Source organism: Chiloscyllium punctatum, chromosome 25 (genome assembly GCF_047496795.1).
Source record: "Chiloscyllium punctatum isolate Juve2018m chromosome 25, sChiPun1.3, whole genome shotgun sequence".
Taxonomy (NCBI): domain Eukaryota; kingdom Metazoa; phylum Chordata; class Chondrichthyes; order Orectolobiformes; family Hemiscylliidae; genus Chiloscyllium; species Chiloscyllium punctatum.
The window spans coordinates 72,638,092-72,664,643 of record NC_092763.1 but is presented as its reverse complement, the minus strand read 5'-3'; the positions used below and the strand labels follow the sequence as shown (position 1 = coordinate 72,664,643).

Here is a 26,552-nt window from a genome sequence, read left to right as displayed (position 1 = left end):
AACCTCACACTGACAGTCGCCCGAGGCTGGAATTGAACCCAGTTAGCAGCGCTAACTGAACCACCCCATTCATTAAAACTATTCATTTTAAATAAAATGGTTACAAGCGAACCATTGTTTAATGATGAAGTAAATTAGACTGGGCCAAATTTTAACTCAATGCATTTAAATCTGGTCCAAAATATCTTGAACTCATACCTAAACAAGGAAGTCATGTTGGTTCTGGTTTTGTACATGGTGCAATAGGTTTGTAATGGAATGGTATATGCCAAGGTTAGCTACGTTTTTTTCTCAATCTCCATAAAGATGAAAAACACTGATTTGCCTATTTCATTTTAATAAAAGTGTTTTCATGAGCAAGAGAGAGTAAAGCTACTGTTTATGAAGAGCACTGACAACAAAGTACACAGGCATAAGTTTAGAATATCATTCAGAAAGGTGGACATCTCACAGTTCTTTTGAAATACAATTAAAATTTAAAACATCCAAGACCATAGGCACAGTTCTTTTGAAATACAATTAAAATTTAAAACATCCAAGACCATAGGCACATAAGTAAGCAACAAATGTAAATTATACTGCTTTAAGCAGTACTAGCAAACAATGTATGGCACATTGACAATCTGTTGATATTACTGATGATACAAATCAAAGTAAGCTTGAGAGTACATTCAAATGCTTTCTTACACATCCATTTCTGCCACATTATTGTTGGTTGCTGCTGGGGAGGGCTTACTTTTCATTGCTTCAGTTCCAAGTTTTGACAAATCACTGAAGAGGAGTCTTGGAGAACACAGTGACATAAGAATTCTCTTGTATTCGTTTCTGAAGTTCTGATTGAGGAGCCCATAGATGACTGCATTGAGGCAGCTGTTGAAGTAGGCCATGAAATAGCTCATGATGAACAACCATTCCGGGATTTTCGGCGCCACTGCCTGGGGGTTAATGGCCACGGCCAATCCGATGAAGTTCAGCGGCCCCCAGCAAACAGCAAAAAGCACGAAGACCACAAACATGGTGAGGAAATTTCTCAAGTCACTGGGCTTCAACTTTGGCTCATCGGGTTTTACCCGCCGCTTTACCCGGATGACCAAAATCCAGATTCTCAGGTAGCAGTAGGTCACCACCCCAATGGGGACAAGAAAGTGAACAACCACCACAGCAATTGTGTAATAGGAGCTTACTGTTTGGGCAAATGTGCAGGAATATATGCGAGGATCATATTGCAGAGAACCCACAAAGAAATTTGGTATGATTGCGACAAATGTTAAGACCCAGGTCAGGCACAGGTAGCAGATGGTGTTCCTGTGGCTGTACAACTTATCGTACTTGAAACTGTGGCAGATGTAACAATATCTGTTGATTGCGATGGCTGTAATGTTGAACACTGATCCGATGACGCTCAATCCCATCATAAAGCCACTAACCTGGCAGTGAATATCACCCAGCTTCCATCCATGTTGGAAAATGGCGAACAAGATCACAGGGTAAGGGTACACTGCCACAACCAGGTCAGCTACAGAAAGGCTGACGACAAAGATGTTACCTGCAAAGAGAAATGGACAACATGTAGGAAGCATTTCAATCATTAGGTTCATCTATCCATTAAAACAGATGGCAGTGTCCAACATGGGAGAGTTGAAGAGAATCATTCAAGCAGACTTGGCAGATATCTAAAGGGGGAAGGCAACACACTATTGTTAAGATGCAAGAACATGAAAACATTTAGATCTTTCTAAGAATGCAACTGGAGAAAAATGTCGAACAATTTTAATGTCAATCCTTTCACTGGGATGAACTAGTGAAATCTTCCTGTCCCTGTGCTGGTGCTCACTGGTCATGTTAAGCAGGTTTTGATAGATTCAATCCCACTGTAACTGAGCACAAACACACTCCAATTAGTTACACCACACAGACTGCAGCTGAGCAAGCTAGCTAACAACTTCCAGCATCGCTAATATTGCTCATAATCCTGAGAATGCAAATAGCCATCGACAAAAAAAACCCACCTCACTCAGCATTCTGGTAAACCTGCTTTGCATCCTCTCCAAAGCCTCTGTACCTTTCCTATAGTAGGGTGACCACTACTGGTAACAGTATTCCATTCTATCCATGCCTCTCATCATGTTGTACTGAAAGTTTACAACAGGGACACTTTGCACCCAATGTTAGGCACCTGGTTCACTGATGGGATCAGGCTGCATCTCAGAGCTGCTTTGTCACACTCTTAGCATTTGTCACTAAGCACCAAATGACATGTCTGGAGAACGGGGTTCTTGCCTGGCTTTGCCACTGAGTGCAGTCACACAATGAGGCAGCTTGCTTTGCTGCTCAGTAGCTATATAGTCGTGTGCTGGACAACTCGCTGACAACAATATACCTTTGTGTACAGAGAGAACCAAACATGAGGGCTGTTTTCTGCACAGCTCACCTATTTTCATCTACTAATGGTCCCTATGAACAATGGTCAAAGAATAGTACAGTGCAGGAACAGGCCGTTCAGCCCACCAAGATTGTGCCAACATGTGGTGCCTCTCTAAACTCAAACACATTTGCTGCTACATGGTCCATATCCCTCGATTCCCTATCCATTCATGTATCAGTCAAGATACCTCTTAATTATTGTTATCATATCCACTCCCACCACCTCCTCTAGCAGTGTATTCCAGGCACTTACCACCCTCTGCAGAAAAGAAACTAGCCGCTCACAGCTCCCTTAAGCTTTCCCCCTTTTTTCTTCAACCTATATCCCCTAGTAATTGGCATTTCTCCCTTGGAGAGGAGACACTGACTATCCATTCTATCAATGCCTTTCATCATGTTGTACACTTCTATCAGGTCGCCCTTCATCCTTCAACATTTAAATGAAAATTATGATCAGCTCTTCCTTCTACCTGGCTATTACCTATGCCATTGTCTAGGAGAAAGTGAGGACTGCAGATGCTGGAGACCAGAGTCGAGAGTGTGGCACTGGGAAAGCACAGCAGGTCAGGCAGCATCCAAGGAGCAGGAAAATCAACATTTTGGGCATAAGCCCTTCATCCCGTTGTCTACCTAATGTGACTTCATCTCCACCTGTCCTGTACTCCTTCAGCCCCCACCCCTTGTCTTCAGCATGTATACCACGTTTTCCCAGCTACCTTTCCCATCAGTTCTGAAGAAGGGTCACTGGACTCAAAATGTTAACTCTGCTTTCTCTCCACAGATGCTGCCAGACCTTTTGAGTTTCTCCAGACATTTCTGTCTTTGTTTTAAGTATTATGGATGTTGGGTAAGGAGAGTGAAAGGTTTCAGCATGATCCAATGCCATACATATATCAGAGCAGACCTCCATCCACTGAATGTGACCATTCTGATTTGATTTGATTTGTTATTGTCACATGTACTAAGATACGGTGAAAAGTATTGTTTTGCGTGCTAACCAGAAAAATCATATCTTACATAAGTGCATCAGGGTAATAGAACAGAATGCAGAATATAATGTTACAGCTACAGAGAAGGTGCAGAGAGAAATAAACTTTAATATATGAGAGGTCTATTCAAAAGTCTAATAACAGCAGGGAATAAGCTGTTCTTGAATCTGTTTTTGAACTTTCATATCTTCTGCCTGATGGAAGAGGGTGGAAGAGAGTACGTGAGGGAGGGGTGGGAGGCATGTTTGATTACATTGGCTGCATTTCTGAGCAGGAAGTAAAGATGGAACGGCTGCCAATTGTTGTAACAATGCCTCACGGGCTGACATAGAGAGATTCACGACCACATGGTACACTGAAGTACAAACATTTAGACATGAACTGAGTTATATGCATGCTATTGTCACCCATGCCAGTAAAGTGGCCTCAGTAAGATTTCCTCTTCCTGTCCATACCACTCTATCTCAGTGTACTGCCTAGTTCTGCAGCTGTGGCAGAAGGAGACCCTGCTCAGCAGGGGAGTCCATCGGCCATAGCTTGTGTGACTGGACGGACTAGACATTCTGAGGGTTTTTTGCCAGAGGCAATGTTTGACCCTCCTCGGCTTGAACTCCCACGTTGTTGAGGGGCGGGGGTGGGGGGGGTGGGGGGGGAGGGGGGAACTTGCAGGGTGGAGGTGGAGTGCCCGGCCATCTTTGGAGTGTTCTGAGAGGAGACTTTGGAAAGCCCAGCATGTGGTTCCTTCCCCAGCTGGCTGCTTCCTCACCCTGCCCTGTCTACTTGTGTGGAGGGGGCATCTGAACTGGTGTCAAGATTCCCTCTGCCACTAACCACTACCCCCTGCCCCACCTCCCCCGAACCCACAGCTGGGCCAGTGGAGTGCAGGTTTGAGCACAACTCCAGCAAACCCTGAGGCAGCTGGGCCTCAGGGAGACTGCCGGCAGGTCACATGACTCACTGCAATGCAGTGGCATCTGGGCATTGAGGACCATTGCTTCACAGGCAGCTGCCGGCCATCACACCGTGTGTATATGTGTGTGTGTGTGTGTGTCTGTGTGTCTGTGTGTGTGTATGCACATGTGCATGTGGGGCTGACGTCTCTGATAGTGAAGGCCACACGGTCCTCTCCTGCCTGGGGCTGACCAGATCCTTGTCTCTGGTAACTGTTCAAATGCCAGCTGCCAAGTCAATATCTTCCTCAGCCAACTACAGAGCTGTCGCTCACCAGATTGTGCACCCACACTCCTCTACACCTAAAGATTTCCCTCTCCCGCCCAGATGGTTCAGTGCCTGAGCTGGTGAGGGACATGGAAGGCAGCGTTGCTGATGCTTCCTCTGACACCTCAAGTACTCTCGTCCTCAGATGTCCAGGGGGCCCTTCTGAGGGAGCCAGGCATTTCTCTGTCGAGAGGCTGGTGGTACCTGCAAGACACAATTGAGAGAGAGACAGATAGACAGATAGATGACTCCTGGCCAGTAATTAACTGTGGAGTGTATGTGACTGACAGTGGCACAAGCATGCAGAGTGGTACTTATGCAGAGGCTGGACATGGGAGTCTCCAGGTCTTGGTCTTCTCCTGTGTGGAAAAGGATTCTCTCCTAGCAGAAAGTCCAAACGTCATGCAGCCCCTCCTCCCAGCTACCTGGCCACATCCTGCCTTCTCCTGTAATGATAGAAATGGGTTAGGGAATGAGTAAGGTGACAGCAGGGGGCATGGTTATTAGTGCTGGTGTATTTGGAAGGTGGCGAAGTATTGCCTCAGCCTAAGGAGATGGCACAGAAAGCATGCAGGGTTAGTGATGTGGGGGTTTCAGGGGGAATGTGACCAGGTAAGGGAAGATGTTAGAAGGGGGATTGGAAGAGTGTGAGCCTTGCAGGCAGGTGAGGGGAACTGGCAGTGACAGAGTGAGTGTGAGGCAGCAGAGAGGAGACCATGACACTTACCTTGGCAGAGTGCCAAAGCTCATTGATCTTCTTTGTGTTTTGTTGGCCATCCTTCCACAGCTGGAGTGGTAACCTCGGCCTGGGCTGGCAGTGTCTCATGGCGCAGAAGAAGAGGACTCCTTTCCATTGCATCATCCCATCACCAAGAACCTGCCATAGAAACCCAGAGCCATCTTCCCTTTCTCTGCCATATCCTGACCTCGTCCAGCTGCAGAGTGTGATCACCCATCCAGGTGCATAGCGGTCTTTCAGGAATGGCAGGGAGACTGGGACACCAGCCTTTCATTGTATACCCACTGAGTGACAAGTTGTTGTGGGAAGAGTGCGTGGTAAAATGGAACAGAACTTCGATGTGATAAACACCACAGTGGTGTTTAAGTAACTCAGTGAGTTGGTAAGATAGGGCGAGCAAACTCACTTGGCCTCATGGTGAAAATCTCTCCAAAAGCCCAATGCAACATGGAACTAAGCTAAAAAAAAGCATGAGATTCAGCCTGTAGTATTTCCTGAGGCTACTCAGGAGCAACAAAGAGCAATTTTGGGGCGGCGTGGTTAGCACTGCTGCCTCACAGTGCCAGAGATCCAGGTTCATTTTCAGTCTCGGGTGACTGTCTGTGTGGAGTTTGCACATTCTCCCTGTGTCTGCGTGGGTTTCCTCCGGATGCTCTGGTTTCCTCCCACAGTCCAAAGACATGCAGGTCAGATGATGTGGCCATTCTAAATTGCCCGTGGTGTTAGGTGCATTAGCCAGAGGGAAATGGGTTTAGGTGGGTTACTCTTCGGAGGGTCGTTGTGGACTTGTTGGGCCGAAGGGCCTGTTTCCACACTGTAGGTAATCTAATTTGCATTGTAACCAACTGTAAAATACTTGGAGACAACACCCTTCATCCGATCGAATGCATTCCAGTAAACAATAAGTTGGAAAAAAGTTATGTTCTTGTGATTAAAATATTTTTATCAGAGATACTTAGTGGTGTTTCTTAAGTCTTTTCAACATTACAGTGCCATATATTCAATTGCACTTTTTAACATATTTGTGATTGTGTGATGGAGAGGTAGCCATAGGCATTAATTGCTATCAAGTACATTTAATCTGCAGTTATAAAAGAAAGAAGCTGTCTTGAAATAATCTTGGTATTAGATTCCTGATGAGTCCCAGTTTTCTCCACACAATGAGCTGCCTGAAGTCCAGTCCGGTTGGCACACAGATTTTATACTGTAGCTTTTGTACTTTCATTGCCATGATCTGACTGGTATGTTTCAAAAATGGTTTGCATTTATATCACACTTTTTATTACATCTGGAACTCAGATCGTACTTTGCAAGCCGTGAATAGTTTCAAAAGATAGTCACAATTGTAATAGGGGAACACTGCCACAATTTGTACAAATACAGAGGAAGGAGGAGAGAGAGACACACTTGATGTACCAACTTTGACTGGACTTAAATCAGCGCATTGTTTGGAGAAAACTGGGACATCTCTGAGAAATCTAATAACAAGATATTTCAATACGGCTTCCTTCTTTTATAACTGTAGATTAAATATACTTGTTGTCAATTGATGCCTATGGCTATCTCTATTACACAACCACAAATTGATTGTACAGTTGAATACACAGCACTCTATTGTTGAAAAGACTTAAGCACTGCTAGATATTTCTGGTGAAAGATTTTAATCATGAGGACAGGGCTGTTTCAGATTATTATTTACTTGATAGCACTTGAATAGCTGAAGGGTGTCAGGTCCAAGTACTTCACAGTTCACACAAACAGCAATATGATATGACGAGACCACCTACTGTACATTATGTGGTGACTGCTTCTGAGAAATATATTTGCAGTGTCACAAAGAAGAAACGACCCCTCCCCTTCAAATGTGTGCAAGTAGTTATGCTCCAAGTTTCATGTTTCATTCAAAAGATCAGATCACTGATTCAGTACTGCACCAGCTTGATGACTTGCCAAAGCCCTTGGAATGGAACTGAGCTCTCGAATTTCAGATTCATAGGTGAAAAAGTGAATGAGAGCTGAATAATACAGGGCAGTTAGGAGTTTCAAATTTCCTTCTGATTTTCAGTTAACAGTACAATTCCTGTCACATCAATTTCAGATTGTGAGGAAACAGATGACTGAATAGTCCTGTTTTCTTGAAACCTTTCCTAGTTAGAAAGAACCTGGAAAGATTTAAGTAACTCACTTATAAAGATTTACCCAATGATAAAGAGAACTGCTGAATATGTATGTGAAATAAAACATTTACTTTCTAGCTAATAGACTGTATTAAATTCAAGAATAGTTGTTCACAAATTATCATGTTTTCTTATTGTGGTACAGGCATCAAATTCTTCCAACCTATCCATCACATCCTCAAGAAAATCAATCAAATTCATCAAGCACCATCTTCATCTTTGAAATACATTTTGACTGCTTCTATTTATTTCTCGACATCTCGATATTTAGTAATTGCATTTTGAACAAGTTGTTGCAATTAATCTTCTGCATGGACCCCAGATGGACTCAGGTATTTCGGTTAACTGAGCACTCATTCAAATATAAAGACTGTGTCTTTTTTATTTTTGTGTTTTGTAAAAACTGTGGACTGAATGAAAAAAACTGTTTTGAACCAAAGATTTCTGAAGATGGCTGCACATTTTGAAAGTAAGGAATTTTACACTTTTTTTATGAACTCTATGTAACTGTGGGTTCCAATAATGTAGAACTGGATTTACTAGACTAGGTATACATAGGAAGGATGTGCCAATTGGCTAGGGAGCCCAGAAACAAGGGTCACAGTCCAAGGTAAACCATTTAGGACTGAGATGAGGACAAATTTCTTCACCAGAATTTACTACCACTGAAAGCAGTCAAGACCAAGACATTGTATGATTTCAGGAAGGAGTTGGATATAGCTACTTGTGGTTAAAGGAATGAAAGGATATGGGGGAAAAGCAGGAACAGGTTATTGAGTCGGATGATCAGTCATGATAATGATGAACAGCAGAGCATGCTCGAGTGCCATACTCCTGCTCTTAGTTTCTTTTCCAACATACCCTCTTCGCCTTTCCTGTCAGCAGTTGTCACCATCCAGTTTTTCTCTGACAGGTAAGAGAATGGAAAATCATATTTCAAGATGAGAGTGATGTAGTAATGAAGATGATCATGCAAGAATGCAAACGTCTTTCACCCCTCACCTGCAAGTATCACACCTCACCATTCAACTTGCTTGCAAAATGGCATTTTCTGCTCTTGACGGTGGGAAGCACCCCACTGGCAAATCAACTGACTCTCCCAGCTCTCTTGTCAATACCCATGTTGTTTAACACCTGGGAAGATTACATCCTGGGTGTCCTGATACATGAATCATATAAAGCCAACATGCAGGTAGTTTAGAAGTACAAATGAAATATTCCAATATTGTAAGGAGAATGGAATATAAACGTCGGGAAGTTTTGCTCTAGCCACCTCGAGCATTGGTGAGAGCAGAATAACAGTATCATACATACTTTTGGTCTCCTTATTTAAGGAAGGTCATAACTGCATTGGAAGCACTACAGAGATGATACACTTATCTAATTCAAAGGATGAGGGGTTTGACAACACTCCTATATTTTTTAATAGTACTCAGCCAGTTCTAGATTCCACACAGGCAAAACATCCTCCTGTCCAAAAGTATGCACATTACTGTTAGTACGCTTTCACCAATTCTCTGGACAGCTGGAGTAAAGCTTCCCTATGTTTATATTCAATGCATCTTAGCCTGTCCCTCAGTCTTATTTTTCATAAAGATCATCTCACTTTCCAAATTCCAAAGAATACAACTCCAAATTGTTTAACCTTTCCGCATAATGATAACGCCCTCATCCCAGGAATCAACTGCATGAACCTTCTCTGAACTGCCTCTAATGCAATTATATCCTTTCCTAAATAAGAAGAGCAAAGGACAGGATGTAATTGGATTCTAAGAATTCAGAGAAAGTTCACCTTCAGTACAATGGGTAGCCTTCTTGCCTCTGAGTCAGAAATTGCAGGTTCATGTTCAACTCCAAAGTTCTGAGCATGCAACTGCGGATGGCATTCCCAGTTTACCCCAGCCAGACTGCGGCAGTCTTTGATGACATGCCAATCTTTGGATGAGAAAGTAAACCGAGACCTCATCTATTCTCTCAGCTTGATGTACAAGGTTCAATGGCACTAGTCAACAAAGAGAGGCAATCTTGCTGGGGTGCTGGCTGACATTTATCCCTCAAACACCACCAATAAAACATTATCAGACTTATATATGTGCGATCTTGCTGTGTAAAAGATTGGCTGCTGTTGCTGCCTACATTATAAGTCATCACTTTTTGGCGAAATCTCAGAAATATATTCCACTTGTTGAATAATAATTTGACGTGCGGCAAAATAGCCCCGATACTCCCCTACCTAAAGGCAATTCATTGGTTAGTAAGTGCTTTGGGACCATCTTCAGATGAGAACGATGATCTTAAGTTATAGATCCACCATCTCTAACTATCTTCCATTATGAAATTGCAGTGTTGAAATTTTCAAACAAGATAGCATGACTCCATTGCATTTCTCTCTGTTACCAGGCCTCTGTACTATCTGCTGGCTTGCTGATATGTTGGGCAGATGGTTCAACATTGAGACAAAGACATGAAATTATGCATGTAGGAGGACAGATCAGCCACTGTGATCAGGAGCAACCAATCTAACATCTCCAGTTGAATGCAGTCACCTGAATTGCCTGTTAGATCTGATGCTATTGTCACAAGGCAAAAGTGAGGACTGCAGTTGCTGGAGATGAGAGACAAGATCAGAATGAGGGGCTCCTGCCCGAAACGTCAATTTTCCTGCTCCTCGGATGCTGCCTGACATGCTGTGCTTTTCCAGCACCACTCTAATCTTGCTATTGTCACAATTCTCTTCAGGACCATTATGGTTTGAAGAAGAAATATGAACACCCAAAAATTAAAGGTCACAAATGTAAAAAAAAAAGAAATGCTACTACTGTGGAGAGAAATTGAACAAAGCAAGCATCACTGGTTCTTGCTTATAAGGACTTGTGCTAGAAACACAGTTCTGCTTTTTTATTTCCTCCTCAAGAATTCCTATATCTCATTAAATCTTAAAGATTCATTCACTTCTTGCAGGATCAACTCCAGAAATATGCCACAAACCTGGAGAATGTATTTCAGTTGTCCTCACTATCCAAACCATTCTTTTCAGGTGCAAATTACATGGGTTCTTCCCATTAGCTATGGGCTAATTTTTTTTTTCAATCTTCTTTAATGACTTCGCAACTGTGGACTCTTCAGCTATTTATCTGGTTTTGCAGCTAGGCCATTCTTTCCAAGTCTGCACCCAGAGCATTTGGACAGCTTTTTGCGAGCTATCTCGTCAAGCTGACTTCTGTGTGAGAACCACCAGAGGCTTTTTCAACCAGCAGCAAGCCAGAGAAAAATTCTGCCTACCTTTCCCCCAAAAAATGCAAACTGAACTACCTCTAAATGTTCCCAGAATAAGTTGCTTTTCCCTCTGTCCTTTGCAAGTTTGAGATTTGTGTTTTATTTCCATTTCTGGCTGAAGCATTTTCAGTTCTACATTCCTATTTCCAACTGCTTCACTTATAACAGAATTCCAAACACATACTTAGTGTTGAACCTCACTCCAGTATTCATATTTAACTTCATATTTCCTCTTAATTCTATGAGCCTAACCTTGGTTAATTGTTGCAAATCACTCAGAGATAAATCCTGTCTCTTCAAAACAATATTCACAATTGACAATGCAAATTTGCTGCTCACTAAGTACATTAAATTCACTATGAAATCCTGTTAGTTTAAATCTTAGATAATTTCCCAGCATATCTATATCAGCCAGTGAATTCAAGTTCCTACAATGAGCCCTCACTTTTTGATAGCTAAAATTCCAAAATCTAAAAAATCAAACAGATAAGGGGAGGTGATGTCTTAATGGTATTATCATGGTAATATCCATTTAGATATGAAGGTAATATTCTGGGGACCTGGGTTTGAATCCCATCATAGCAAATAGTGGAATTTCATCAGAAAACTGGAATTGAGGGTCTAATGATGACCCTGAATCCATTGTTGAAAAAGACCCATCTGGTTCACAAATGTCTTTTAGGAAAGGAAACTGCCAGACTCACCTGGTCTGGCCTACATGTGACACTAGACCCACAGCAATGTGGTTGAATTTTAACTGCCCTCTGGGTAATCAGAGATGGGCGATAAAGACTGGTCAAGCTAGCAATACCCTCAGCCCATGAATGAATAAAATAAAAGAAATTTAAAAGAAGAGTTAATAAAATGAAAATTGGTCTATAGAAGATTAATGTTGGGAAGTAATAATGGTAAATGAAGAAATGGCAGGTGAATTAAACAGATAGTTTGCATCAATCTTCACTGTATAAAATACAAAACATTAGCAAATAACTGTTACTCAGGAAATGGAAAGGGGGTCAAGAAGCTTACAATGGTAATGGCATTGAATAAGTTGTGGAGTTGTAGGCTGACAATTATTCAGTTCCTGATGGAATTCTTCCTGGGATCGTTAATGAAATAGCTGGTGTATATAAGAATATAAGGACTAGGAATAAGCACAGGCAATTCAGCCCCTTGGGCCTGTGACCCCATTTCCTTTTCCCATTTAATACTTTTATGGCTGATTTCATTGACTTCCTCTCTGAGTCTCCTTGGTCAATCCCCTTTAGTATCTTATATACCTCAGTTGGATCTCCCTCCATTCTTGCAAGCTTTAGCAAGTACAGGCTCGAACTGCTCAATTTTTCCTCACCAGACAAACCCTTTACCTCTGGAAAGACAGTTGATACAATGGTTTCAAATGTCTAAAATTCTCTATATTTAGGGAAGATTCCATTAAATTGGATAATACAGAAATTTAGTTCCTTTATCCACAGAGGAGGGAGACAGAAAGCAGGAAACTCTGGGCCAGTTAGCTTAGCATCTGTCAGTAGGAAGATGTTCAAAGTTCTTATTAAGCATGTTTTAGCAAAGCACTTAGAAAAGATTAAGCAATCAGAGAGAATCAGCATGGTAATGTGAAAGGGAAATCATGTTTAATTAAGACTTTGAGAGAATTACATATACTATGGATAAAGGAGAACCGGTGGATTTCCTGTACTTAGATTTCCAAAAGGCATGTGATAAGGTACCACATCAAAGATTATTGCGGGAAATAACAGATCATGGTTTAGGTAACACGTAACAGTCTAGGCTTGCATAGAAAATTGGCTAGCCAATAGGAAACAGAAGAAATGCAAATGGATCTATTCTTTGGTTGGCAGGGTTTAATGATTAATGTGCCACTGGAATCAGTGCTGACACCTCAACTTTATACAATTTTTATCAATGACTTGGATGAAGGTACCAAGGGTATGCTTGCTAAATTTGCCAGTGATCCAAAGATAGGTAGGAAAATAAGTTGTGGAGAGGATGAAAGGGAAATGCAAAGGAATTCAGATATTTTAAGGGAGTTGACAAAGATGTTGCGAATGGATTATAGCGTGAAAAATGTGAAATTGTACATTTTAGCAGGACGTATAAAAGAAAGGCAGTGACAGATTGCAGAGTTCTAAGATGCAGAAGGATCTCTATGTCCTAATGCATGATATTCAAAAGGTTAGTATGCAGGGATACCAAGCAATGAGTCATAAAGTGTAGCACTGGAAAAATACAGCAGGTCAGGCAGCTTCCGAGGAGCAGGACAGTTCATGTTTCGGGCATAACTCTTTATCATGAATGAGGAAAGGTAATAAAATGCTATTGTTTATTGTGAGGGAATTAGGATATAAAGGAAAGAAGATTATGCTTCAGTTATACATACAGTATAGGTGTAACCATATCTGAAATACTGTGTAAAATGTTGCTCTATGTAGAGTACTAGAGTCACACAGCATAGAAACACATTCCTTAGCCCACCATGTCTATGCTAACCAACACTAATTTCATTTATTTGGTCCATATTTTATTTATGCCCTGGCATTTTAAGTGTTCATCTAAATGCTTATTAAATGAGATTACTTGTTTTCACTATTCTTTCAGGCAATACATTCCATATATCTACCACCCTCTGGGTGAGAAGAAGTTTGCTCAGATCGCCTCTAAATCACTTTATAACTTCTCTTCAAAAAAAAAGCAAGGCCAATAACTTTTTAAAGTGACAGCATCATCATAAGAATAACCCATTAAGAGAGGGATAAGGGGACTTTTTCTCAGAAGGTGGTGAATGGATGGAACTGTCTTTCTCAAAAGGTGGTGAAACAGAGTCTTTGAATATTTTTATGGCAGAGGTAAGTAGATTCTTTATAAGTGAGGCAGGGGAAATGATATCGGGGGTAGGTGGAAATGTGGAGTATCAAATCGACCATGATCTTATTGAAAGGTGGATCAGGCCCGAGGGGCTGATTGACCACGCCCCCACATGCATAATCTATCTTTGTCTGTTAGAGGTGTGGAGGCTGCTCATCATCCTGATGTATGTCTACATTAAGCCAATTAAAGGCAAGAGCCCATAGTCTAACTAGACCATGGGGCTGCTGCCTCATGACAGAGAGGTGACTCAAACAATGAGTCGTAAAGTGTAGGACTGGAAAAATACAGCAGGTCAGGCAGCTTCTGAGGAGCAGGACAGTTCATGTTTCGGGCATAACTCTTCATCATGAATGAGGAAAGGTAATAAAATGCTATTGTTTATTGTGAGGGAACTAGGCTACAAAGGAAAGAAGATTATGCTTCAGTTATACATACAGTATGGGTGTAACCACATCTGAAATACTGTGTAAAATGTTGCTCTAGATAGATCCTAGAGTCACACAGCATAGAAACACACTGAGGGTCACCGTGCCTCAGAAAAGGGAAGATTAGATTCCCTACAGTGTGGAAACAGGCCCTTCAGCTCAACAAGTCCACACCAACCCTCCAAAGAGTAACCCACCCAGACCTATTTCTCACTGAGTAATGCACCTAATACTACAGGCAACTTAGCATGGTCAGTTCACCTAACCTGTACATTTTTGGATTGTGGGAGGAAACCCATACAGATACGGGGAGAATGTGCAAACTCCACACAGACAGTTGCCCAAGGCTGCAATCAAACCTGGGACCCTGGTGCTGTGAGGCAGCAGTGCTAACCACTGAACCACCATGAGATGCTGAGAAGGCAAGTCCTCATGATAACCTCAACTGAGGCAGGAATTGGACCCATACTGTTGGCACCCTTTAACTTGCAAACCAGCCAATTGAGCCATCCTGACCTGACAGGCTTTAACTGGTTGCATGTTAAGTCAGCAGTAGGCAGTTCAATCCTATGAACTAATGGTGGTTTTCAACATTTTGGGACAATACGCAGTGGGTCTGGGGTGTCATCACATTCATGCAGTCAAGGTATTTGTCGTGAGTCACCAGAGAAAGAAAAGGTAACCACAGTGACAACAAAAACTTACATTTGTGTAGTGCCTTTGGTTTAGCAACATATCCAACAGTGAGTGCACAATAAAAAGAAACAAGAAAGATGGACCTGTTGTATTTTTATGTCCTGCAGTGTTTTGAAGATGGGTCACAGGATCTGAAACGTTAACTCTGATTTCTCTCCACAGATGCTGCCAGACGTCAAGCAATTTCTATTTTTGTGTCTGATTTCCAGATCTGCAGGTCTTTTGGTTTTGAATTTTTGCACCCCATGGATTTTAAAAGTGTGAGATCAAACAGGTCATCCATCGAAACATTAACGCAGTAATCATAAAGCTGACACTCTACTTTGCAGCCTCCATCACTTTGTTTGATTGCTACATTTCAGAAACAGGTCACAACAATTTTGACAACAAGGAAATCCTTGCAGCCTTTCAAAAAACAGAGTGCAACCATCAATAAGTTTGACAACAAAGGCAATCTATGGTTTAGTTATTACCTTGCTGTAGCTTTCTTTGGTCCACATTTCAATCATGTTAAAGAACATAACATAAGCATTTGTCCTTTAAACATTATTATTTTCTCTGGATGTTCCAGAAACTTATTCTAACACTAAACTGAATGATTACAGCTTTTACTTGAAGCAAGCAAACACCTGCTAAACACAATGATTACAAAGGTGTAATGTTTATCAATAGGACAGTGAATTTTATCATGAATATCCTGTGCAATCAGAGCTGAAGTATTTTGTCTCTTGAAAAGTCATTAATATTATCCAAGTTAAAAATTAATTTGGCATCATTAAATGCAAATAAGCCACACCCTCAAGTTCAATTGCAGTCTAATTAAAAATGAATTGAAACAAACAGTTACCTATTAGACATTAAATGTCTGCCAATGATTTTACGTTGACTTTTCTGTGAAGCAGCCCAAAGCTCATGTTACAGACAGCGGCTTTCTATCCCCAACCAACACTAATACTTGCATTTATATAGCACCTTTAATACAGTCAATCATCCCAAGGTGCTTCAAAGGAGCATTATCAGAAAACCTCTTGAAGGCAAAATTTGAACAGTGTAGTTAGGGAGAAGAAGTGTGGTACTATTTAGTTAATTTTCACTGATGGACTGAATGACCTCCTGCTGTGCTGAATCAATGAGCACAGAAGGCAATTTCTAGACCATTAATAGTGCACTTCACCTCTGAAACTCTCCTTTTCTTCAATCTTTAGTGTCATGAAAAGAACATAGCACACAATGGCGGCATCATATTTGTTTCTGTTACTACAGCAATGGTCACAGAAGGATATCCAGTCATAGTAATGAGCATTTCTTAAATTTGGAAACGAGTTTGTGCTGCATCTTTTTTCCAAGTCGGGAACTATTTGGAATTTCACGAGTGTTTGTTCATTTTATTCCATTGTGGAAAGCATGTAGGTATGATCAATGTTGAATGTGCTGCTTGTAACTTAAAGAAATTCCTCCAAGGTCTACCTTAGATGTTTTGATGAGGCTTAGCAGTCTCACTATTGAGTCAGAACGTTGTGGTTAAAGGAAGGTGAGCACAATGCCAAGTCTGATACACCAACAAAGAATAGAAGGGTTGCTACTCTGTTGGGGGTAACCTCTTCAAATGAGATGTTCAGCTGTTATCCTGTCTTCCTTATAAGAAGCCATAAATAATGCCATTTGAGAAAGAGCAGAAAAGTCACCTTTGACGGGACCCGAGTGCCCATAACTGAAGGTTTCTTCAGTCCTTCTTGCTTCTCTTCTACAGCAATGTCTGTGCCTGATTGTCCTTGATGAGGGAGCATATACTGAATGCTCGATGCCTTCAGTGGTCAAGGAGACTGGACTGTGTGGTAAACAGGCAGAAGTGAGCACTGCAGATGCTGGAGATCAGAGTCAAGTTTAGAGTGGTGCTGGAAAAGCAGGCCAGGCAGCATCCGAGGAGCAGGAAAATTCACGTTTCAGGCAGGAGTCCTTCCTGATGCTGCCTGACCTGCTCTGCTTTTCCAGCACCACTCTCATCTTGTGTGGTAAACAAAACTAGTAATGTTAAAATATTGTTTACAGGCAATTTGGATCTCATTGTTCACACCCATGTTAAAAAAGGGCATATTTGTCCATTTTAATTTGGTGGCACATCTCCCTCATGGACCAAAAAAAGACCAAGGAGAGCAAGGGCTATTAGTGATCTGAATAACATATACCCCTCAGATGCTATCACTGATCATCTGTTCAATTATCTCATTGCTAGTTGGGGCCTCGTGCGTGGACCAATTGACTGCTGAATTTCCCACATTACAGCAATGCATGCATTTTCAAAATATTATTTATTGACTAGGAAGTGCTATGGTAAATATTGAGGTTGTCCAAAGGGTTAAATAAATGCTAGCTCTTTCATTCTCCCTCAGTAAGGAGCTACTGATATGTGAATGTATCTGGTCTTGATACCTCTATCCAATCATATTCAAGAGTTAGACTACGGAGGAGTCATTGTCTTTTCCTTACTTGTCCAGCAGTCAAAGTCAATGATACAAAGATAGGTGGAGTTGTGGACAGTGAGGAGGGCTGTTGTCGGCTGCAGAGGGACTTAGATATGATGCAGAGCTGGGCTGAGGAGTGGCAGATGGAGTTCAACCCTGCCAAGTGTGAAGTTGTCCATTTTGGAAGAACAAATAAGAATGCGGAATACAGGGTTAATGGTAGGGTTCTTGGTCAGGTGGAGGAACAGAGGGATCTTGGGGTCTATGTACATAGATCTTTGAAGGTTGCCACTCAGGTGGATAGAGTTTGTAAGAAGGCCTATGGAGTATTATCGTTCATTAGCAGAGGGATTGAATTCAAGAGTCGTGAGGTGATGTTGCAGCTGTACAGGACTTTGGTTAGGCCACATTTGGAGTACTGTGTGCAGTTCTGGTCGCCTCACTTTAGGAAAGATGTGGAAGCTTTGGAGAGGGTGCAGAGAAGATTTACCAGGATGTTGCCTGGAATGGAGAGTAGGTCATACGAGGATAGGTTGAGAGTTCTCGGCCTTTTCTCGTTGGAACGGCGAAGGATGAGGGGTGACTTGATAGAGGTTTATAAGATGATCAGAGGAATAGATAGAGTAGACAGTCAGAAACTTTTTCCCCGGGTACAACAGAGTGTTACAAGGGGACATAAATTTAAGGTGAAGGGTGGAAGGTATAGGGGAGATGTCAGGGGTGGGTTCTTCACCCAGAGAGTGGTGGGGGCATGGAATGCGCTGCCCGTGGGAGTGGTAGAGTCAGATTCATTGGCGACCTTTAAGCGGCATTTGGATAGGTACATGGATGGGTGCTTAATCTAGGATAGAAGTTCGGCACAACATCGTGGGCCGAAGGGCCTGTTCTGTGCTGTATTGTTCTATGTTCTATGTTCTATGTTCTAAGTCACCTTGGTCTTACCAGACCATACAATTGCACCCTTTTTAAAGAGAGATGACTGGGGGTGGTTTAACATGAGGGCCACCATGCCCCAGCTGAGGGTGGAAAAGAAGAGCATTTCATGGTTACCCTCAGACAGTGATGGGAATTGAGCCTGTACTGTTGGCATTATACTGTTTCATAAACCCACTGCCTAGCAGACTAAGCTAAACCAAATTCCAGCATGCAAGGTAGGGAGTGTTGGGCTACATATGGAGTTAACTTCAAAGTAGGGAGGAAACAGCAGGCTTAGTTATTAGCTCTCATTAAATGTGGTCATGAGCCAAATTTTAAATCCTTATGATTTCAGCGGAGAGGGTGGTTCGGGAATTTAGCTGAGTCATAGGTTAGGGAACTTCAGTTGATTTATTTTAACAAGAGACAAGCCTTGTTCCCAATTCAGCACTAAGCTAAACAAAAAAGTAAACATGCATGGGATAATATTACTGCTCATGCTCACAAAAGAGAAATTAACATTCATAGAAGCAAGGGGGTTTCAATTTAATGAGCCAGTTCACACCATGTTCTTCACCCTGCCTTTGAAGAAGTTGAGGAAAGGCATAAGTAAAAGACATGAATATTCAGCTCAGATCACAAGGGGTTCAGTCCTATTGATACACATTCTGCTACTTGTGCTTCGATAGTTATTGAGCACCACAATTGTTAAGTATTCATGATTCTTGGTTCCTCCTAGGGAGAAGAGTCTCTATTTTAATGGAACCTACCTGTCATGAATGAGCCAATTTGATCTACATCGCACCCTTTACACATTGACAATCTTTGCAATCCGTTAGCTGGGATGTAAAATGGACACCACTGAATCCCCTTCTCATCATGCAAATTGTTGACTTTAATTTAGTCAGGCAGTTTGAAATCACTTGCATTCTTCATTTCTCTGCTCTGCAATGTATTGTACAGTCTGTAGTGTCCCTGAATTTTAAGCCACTCAGAGTTTCAAGTTCAAATCCCACACCAGGATCTGCTAGCTGTTGAAGGTGCACACGTAACACAGTCAAACAGCTCAGGTGTCAACTTGTAAATATTTCCAACACTTGTTAATGGTAGGTGGTATGAGCAGGAGAAATCCCTGGTTAGCCATGCAATGAAAATAGTTGGAAGCTTCTGCGTTCACTGTCTACAGATCTGGCAAAAGTCTGTGTTTCCATAGACACCCAGGCTCTTTGGCTGGTTTGTGGCCTAGCCTGTTGTGGGCAGCATGGATGCGATCACTGTTCCATTTGGATTTAGGACCTTCCCCCTTGCCTTCTGCTCTTGTAGATCAGACCCGACTTTGCACAGAGATTGAAAGATGATGTTTTAAGACACAAGATCTGAACCTCCTTGAATTTTCCAATGGTTGATGGTTTCAAGAGATCTAATCATTGTCCAGAACTTCTATTAGCTGGTTTAGAAATTAGGAAATGTCTGTAACCAATCAACTCAGTACATTGTATAACACTCTCAGCTGAATAGGTTTGAATCAGTCTAAACTATATGAAATTGATTCCTTTGAAATAAAATTGCATTCAATAAAGCTTGCTCGTGAACACATACACTCTCATCATGTTATTATTTCCTGACTTCAAAATTAAGTGCAGGGAAGAGTATTGAATTCGAACGTGAGTATTATTTAATTCTCTACAAGAACAGACAATCAATAGCACATGCATGGTTGGCTGCAAATGGAAAATAAAATCAGAAGGCAAAAATTACCTTCAAGAAATCTGCTGTACCTCACTCCTAGGGATCAAGACAAATACTTCTTAATTGTTAATATGAAATTCCTCGAATCTGTTTTACATCTCAATAAGCCTATGGCTGATTATGGTTAAGACACTGTGATTTCCTTTTCAATCAATCTGTTGTTTTATGTCTATATCATCAATTTCCATTTTCTTTCCAATCATATTCGAGAAAATCCTACCCAGCTACACTCTCCAGGAAACAGGTCATTCAGCCCAACTGTCAATACTTTGCAGTGGCAAATTATTTTAATCACATTAACCCTCCCTTTTTCCCATACCTCAACTTTATCTTTTCCTACATCCCCTGGGGCCAATCTAAACTACAATGTGTACATTGTTTTTATCTCGGCCAGCAAATTCCACAGCCTCATACCACAATTTGTGACAAGTGTTATCTCCCCCCTGTTCTAAGCTTTACTTTTAATGGTGTATCTATGGCCATTTATCTTTGCCCGAGAAAGACTCATTTGCAGAAAAAGAAGGCAAATTAAATGCTACAGAGGAAGGGGTTATTGATAAGGTGACAATCTCTTGTGCAGAGAAGGACTATTGAAGGAGAAACCACTAAATAGGAGAGAATTTTGGGAAAGCATGGCACCCTATTAAATTAGAAGAGGTGAAATATGCAAGAAAGGAGAGTAAAGTTGCTGCTGGTTATGGAGGACATCTCTGACTCGTACCACTTATGTGTATCAGACAATAAATGCTTCACAAAACACTTCCCTGAGGACAGCACATGTTAAACAGAGTTGCTCAAATTTTGATCTTTTTGATTTTGACACTTCATAGCCTTGCAGTGAACACAAATTAATCGAAACAGGTCATGGGTCACCTGCAATGTTCCAACATGAGCCCCTGCCATATAAAAGCAAACAGCACAGATTGTACCATGTAAAACAAAGGGCTAGAAGTGGAAAAGCCAGGCTCTTTTCATGCCTGTCAAGAGTATGAATCTGAAATGGGCATTGTCTCAATTCATGAGGAAAATCTTCGCTATTGTTAATAGTTGGACTGATCGACAGGCAGCTGGTTTTCATACAATGCAGATAATTGACAATATCACCCAGTAAACATTTAGTTCATGCCATTTTTGTACATGACACCTACAGTGTATCAGAAATAAAAACATAGACAATGTTGGAAGTATTCAGCAGGTCAGACAGCATCTGTGAAGAAAGAAAAAGGTAACAGGCAGACTATCTTGCACTCTCTTATGATGTGTTCAGAGGATGATGGTGTACATGAACCATGAACCAAGAATTAAGTCAGGGGCAGGAAGACCCATGATCAGACGTCCCCACTCCACTGCCCATTGAAGCCCTTATGTGGTCAATTAATGGCCCATTCTGTCAGCACAGGTGCGCTACTGGTAAAACAGTGTAGCTTGCTTGTCATCTCCAAAAACAAAGGGTCCAGCAGACGGGGTGTCAGGTCCTAGGGGAGAGGGGGGTATTCAGTCAGGTTCTAGCAGCATTAAGGGTCTTGGAGAGCACAGTTGAGGGTACATGAGGTAGGTTAAGTTTCAACTGAATAGTTACTTAGGGTTTAGACTCAGTATATAATTGTCTCATCTTTCATAATCTCTTCACCTGACCAGAGAGGGATTGCCTGAATTCTTCAATTAACACAGAAATCTTCGGAGGGTTCCAAGCATGGGGTAGTTATCCAACAGATTCTTCGATTTCCTGGGCAGATCTTTGGGAGTCCATAGGGTTTCCACAGGGTCCTTATGCACAGCTGGAATGATCATGTCTGGTCATCAGAAAATGTCAGCCAAAGTGTTTCAATTTCACCAGGAAGTCTTAAGTGTAACCTATTATTCAATCACTGTTTTCTTTTCATAACTCTTCTATTTGCAGCACAGAATTTGCAATATGGTTCTTCACTTGTTTCAGTGAGACAAGAGCCCACTGCAGAAGCAATTCATGAAGTCTGGCTGTTTACCTATTTGGTGAGATCAGTAGCTGAAATTAGTTCACTTATCAAATGGTGACAATTTATGAGATGTATCTACCCATGGTTTTCAGCTCCAGAATTCGAATTCAAGATTATTGTGAATATCATTTGTGAATTACAGTGCAACATCTGAGTTGTAAGGAACTTTGACAAGCATCTTATACAGCTGTCATTGCAATTATCTTATTTGTCTGACATTCAAGCATGTCTTGTTTCCAAGCAACCATAGCGTTATTTTTCTCAAATATTTACAATATGTGAGTTAACTAATCTTCACAGTGAGCATTTTCCCTTTACACATATAAACCTTGCCTTAATTGCCAGCAGTTAAAATGGTTCCACTTTATTCCATTTCCTACCCAGAGACTCTATCATGAAATTCAATTTGAAAATGAACTGAAATTAACTGTACCTACTAATATTAAATTTGAAAAGAACACCTGGAAAGAAAGAAAGACTTGCATTTATACTGTGTACATTTCCACAATGAATTTCACATCCAATTACCTCCAAAAAGAGGAATGAAATGAACGACTACTTAAATTGTTTTTGTGAGTTGGAGATGGACTGGGGTGTACAAAGTTAAAAAGTACACAACATCAGGTTATAGTCCAACAGGTTTAATTGGAAGCACTAGCTTTCAGAGTGTCGCTCCTTCATCAGGTGGTAGTAGAGGACACAATTGTAAGGCACAGAATTTATAGCAAAAGTTTACAGCGTGATGTAACTGAAATTATACATTAAAAAATACCTTGATTGTTGAGTTTTTCAGCTGTTCGAATACCATGATTGTTTCACTTCTTTCATGTGTAAATCACAAAACCTTTTTTTAGAAGTTGCATTCTCAGTTTAGCTGTAATAATTGGTGTTCGCGGGACAATATGTTGAAGGTGTTAGCCCCCTGTGTTCTCTGTCTATGCCATAATGTTTAGATTGGTTCTAATCTAAAAAGTGAGATAACAGAGTTTTACATGAATTCATGCAGTTTGATAATAGAGATTTATATGAATTCATGCAGCTTACTGCGTGAATTCATGTAAAACTCTGTTATCTCACTTTTTAGATTAGAATCGATCTAAACATCATGGCATAGACAGAGAACACAGGGGGCTAACACCTTCAACATATTGTCCAGCTAACACTAATTGTTACAGCTAACCTGAGAATGCAACTTTTAAAAAAAAGGTTTTGTGATTTGCACATGAAAGGCGTGAAACTATCATGGTATTCGAACAGATGAAAGACTCAACAGACAATCAAGGTATTTTTCAATGTATAATTTCAATTACATCAGACTGTAAACTTTTGCTATAAATTCTGTGCCTTACAATTGTATCCTTCACAACCACCTGATGAAGGAGCGGCGTTCCGAAAGCTAGTGCTTCCAATTAAACCTGTTGGAGTATAACCTGGTGTTATGTGATTTTTAACTAAATTGGTTTTGATGTGCTATTGGAAAACAAACGTTTTTGGATCATTGTCATGACCAAGCTATGGTTGCCTTTGATAGAAGTTAGCTGGAAACCACGTGAATGTAAACTACTGAACTGTTATTGGCAGAAGCAGGCTTATTTGGGAATCCATTGGACCAATCTTTCCTTAGGTTCCAATTATACATTACCTTGATAACATTGATGATGCGCACTTACAATGAGCATACCAGGAATTAACCCCTTCTACTTAATGCTCCCTGCTGTATTAAAGTGGCAAGATATCCTTACTCACCACAAAAATGTGCAAGGAGGTTTTCTGTTCAATGTGCAATTCACAATTTGCTAGCTGTAACTAAACCGCAAATCATCCATTATTGATGCTATGACTTTCACTGACTGAGAAGTTGAGTGCTATTAATGATAGATTAATCCTTTTATAGAGGCCTTCGCTTGTATGGTTGACTAGTAACACAGAAACACAAGTTAATCCTCTGGGTTCAAATCCCACTACAGCGACTGGCGCTTTGAAAAGCAATTAATGAAATCTGAAATTCAAAATTTGTCTCAATAATGGTAAACATGAAATTATCGTGGCTATCAAGCCCATTAATGTCCTTTTGAGAAGGAAATCTGCTGTCTTTACTTGGTCTGGCCAATGTGTGATTCCAGATCTAGATATGGTTGACTCTTAACTGCCCTCTGAAATGGCCCAGGAAGCCACTCAGTTCAAGGGCAGTTAGGGAAGGCAATAAATACTGATCACCCCAGGGTCAACCAAAAAAACAAATTGAAAGGATAGGTGGGGCCCCAAGTGGTGGAATTAGCTTTTCCTACAAGATTAGTTGATGGATTTAACCAAAACATTACATGAAGTCTGAGGAGGAAATGCCTGTTACCATACTGAAATCCAAAGGGCAGCATCTAGATCACTCTTCCCCAAGCAGCACAGTGGCCTAGTGGTTTGCACTGTTGCCGCACAGTGCCAGTGGCCCAAGTTCAATTCCATCCTCGAGTCACTGCCTGTATGGAGATTGAACATTCTCCCCATGACGGCATTGGTTTCTGTCAAGTGCTCTGATTTCGTCTCACAGCACAAGGAGCTGCAGCCTAGGTAGATTGGCCATGGGAAATGCATGGTTATAGGGATGGGGGCATGGGATGTTCGTTGGAGGGTCAGTGTGAACTGCTTCCACACTGTAGGGATGCTATGATTGAACAGACTGGGTGCAGTGAAGGTGGTGTTAAGGCAAAAATGTGGCAAGATAGGAGGATGCTGAAAATGTGCAATAGTCATAAAAGCAGAGGCATACACCAAAGGGAGAATAGACAATCTCCTCAGACAGGATGATCTGACCAGAAGAGTGAAAATCTTGTGTTTTTTTATTTATTCATTTTGTGGGATGTGGGTGACGCATTTATTGCCCGTTCCTAGTTGCCCTTGACAAGGTAGTGGTGAGCTGCCTTCTTGAACCCCTGCAGTCCACCTGCTGTGGGTTAACCATTAGAGAGTGAATTCCAGGAATTTGACCCACCAACAGTGAAGGAACAGGGACATATTTCCAAGTCAGAATGGTGAGTGGCTTGGAGAGGAACTTGAAGATGGTGGTGTTCCCATGTATCTGCTGACCTCATCTTTCTAGATGGAAGCAGTCGTGAGTTTGGAAGATACCATCAGAGGATCGTTGTTGAACTTCTGCCATGAGGATAGTACACACTGCTGCTATTGAGTGTCAGTGGTGGAAGGAGTGCATGCTTGTAGATATGGTGCCAATCAAGTGAGCTGTCTTGTCTTGGATAATGTCAAGCTTCTTGAGAGGTGTTGAGGCTGCCATCATCCAGGTAAATGGGGAATATTCCATCACATTCCTGACTTGTGCCTTGTAGATGGTGGACAGGCTTGGGGAGATAGGTGGTGTGTTACTCGATGCAGTATCCCTAGCCTCTGACTTGCTCTTGTGGCCATTGCATTTAAGTAGTGAATCCAGTTGAGTTTCTAAATAATGATAATTCCCAGAATGTTGATAGCCATGGATTCAATGATGGTAACATCATTGAATGTCAAAGGCTGGTGGTTACATTGTCTCTTGATGATGGTCATAGCCTGGCATTTGTGTGATGCAAATCTTACTCACCATTTGTCAGCCCAAGCCTGGATATTGTCCAGATCTTATTGTATTTGAACACAACTGCTTCAATATCTAAGGAGTCACGAATGGTGCTGAACATTGTGTGATCATTGGCAAACATTCTCACTTCTGACCTTAGAATAGAGGGAAAGTCATTGATGAAGCAGCTGAAGGTGACTGGGTGCAGGACACTATCCTGAGGAACTCCTGCAGAGATGTCCTGCAGCTGAGATGACTGACCTCCCACAACAACAATCATCTTCATATGTTCAGGTATGATGCTAACTAATGGAGAGTTGGCCCCCAATATCCATTGATTCCAGGTTTTCTAGGGCACCCTTGATGTCATACTCAGTCAAATGCAGCCTTAATGTCAAGGGATGTCACTCTCAACCACTCCCCCCGAGAATTCAGCTGTTTTGCCCATGTTTGAACCAAGGCTGTAGTGAGGTCAGGAGCTGAGTGGCCCTGGCGGAACCTAAACTGGGTGCCACTGAGCAGGTTCTTGCTGAGCAGGTGCTGCTTGATAACACTGTTGATGACACCTTCCATCATTTTACTGATGATTGACAATATACTGGTGGTGGTGGGGGGGGGGGGGGGGGGGGGGGGGTGGGGGGGGGGTGGGGGGGGTGGTAATTGACTGGGTTGGATTTGTCCTGCTTTTTATATACAGGACATACTTGGGCAATTTGCCACATTGTCGGGTAGATGCCCGTGTTGTAATTGTACTGGAACTGCTTAGCTAGGGGAGAGGCAAATTCTGGATTACAAGTTTTCAGTACTAATGCCAGCATGTTGTCAGGGCCTGTAGCCTTTGCAGTATCCTGTGTCTCCAACCGTTTCTTGATATCACGTGGAGGGAATCAAATTGGCTGAAGACAAGTACCTGTGATGCTGGGGACCACTGGAGGAAGCCAAGATGGATCAGCTACTCGGCACTTCTGGCTAAAGATCACTGCGAATGTTTCAGCATTATCTTTTGCACTGGGCTCCTCCATCATTGAGGATGGGGAGATTTATGGAGCCTCCCCCTC

The 26,552-nt window shown here is 41.7% G+C and overlaps 1 protein-coding gene across 1 annotated transcript in view; it reads right to left on the bottom strand.

The window, feature by feature from the left end:
- Positions 1–683: 683 nt before the first annotated feature.
- The window catches only part of LOC140495673 (melatonin receptor type 1B-like), a 155,205-nt gene continuing 129,336 nt past the window's right edge, over positions 684–26,552 (bottom strand). Inside the window, exon 2 of the mRNA XM_072594662.1 lies at positions 684–1,546. Coding sequence (XP_072450763.1) covers positions 684–1,546 — 863 coding nt within the window. The remainder of the gene's footprint in view (positions 1,547–26,552) is intronic.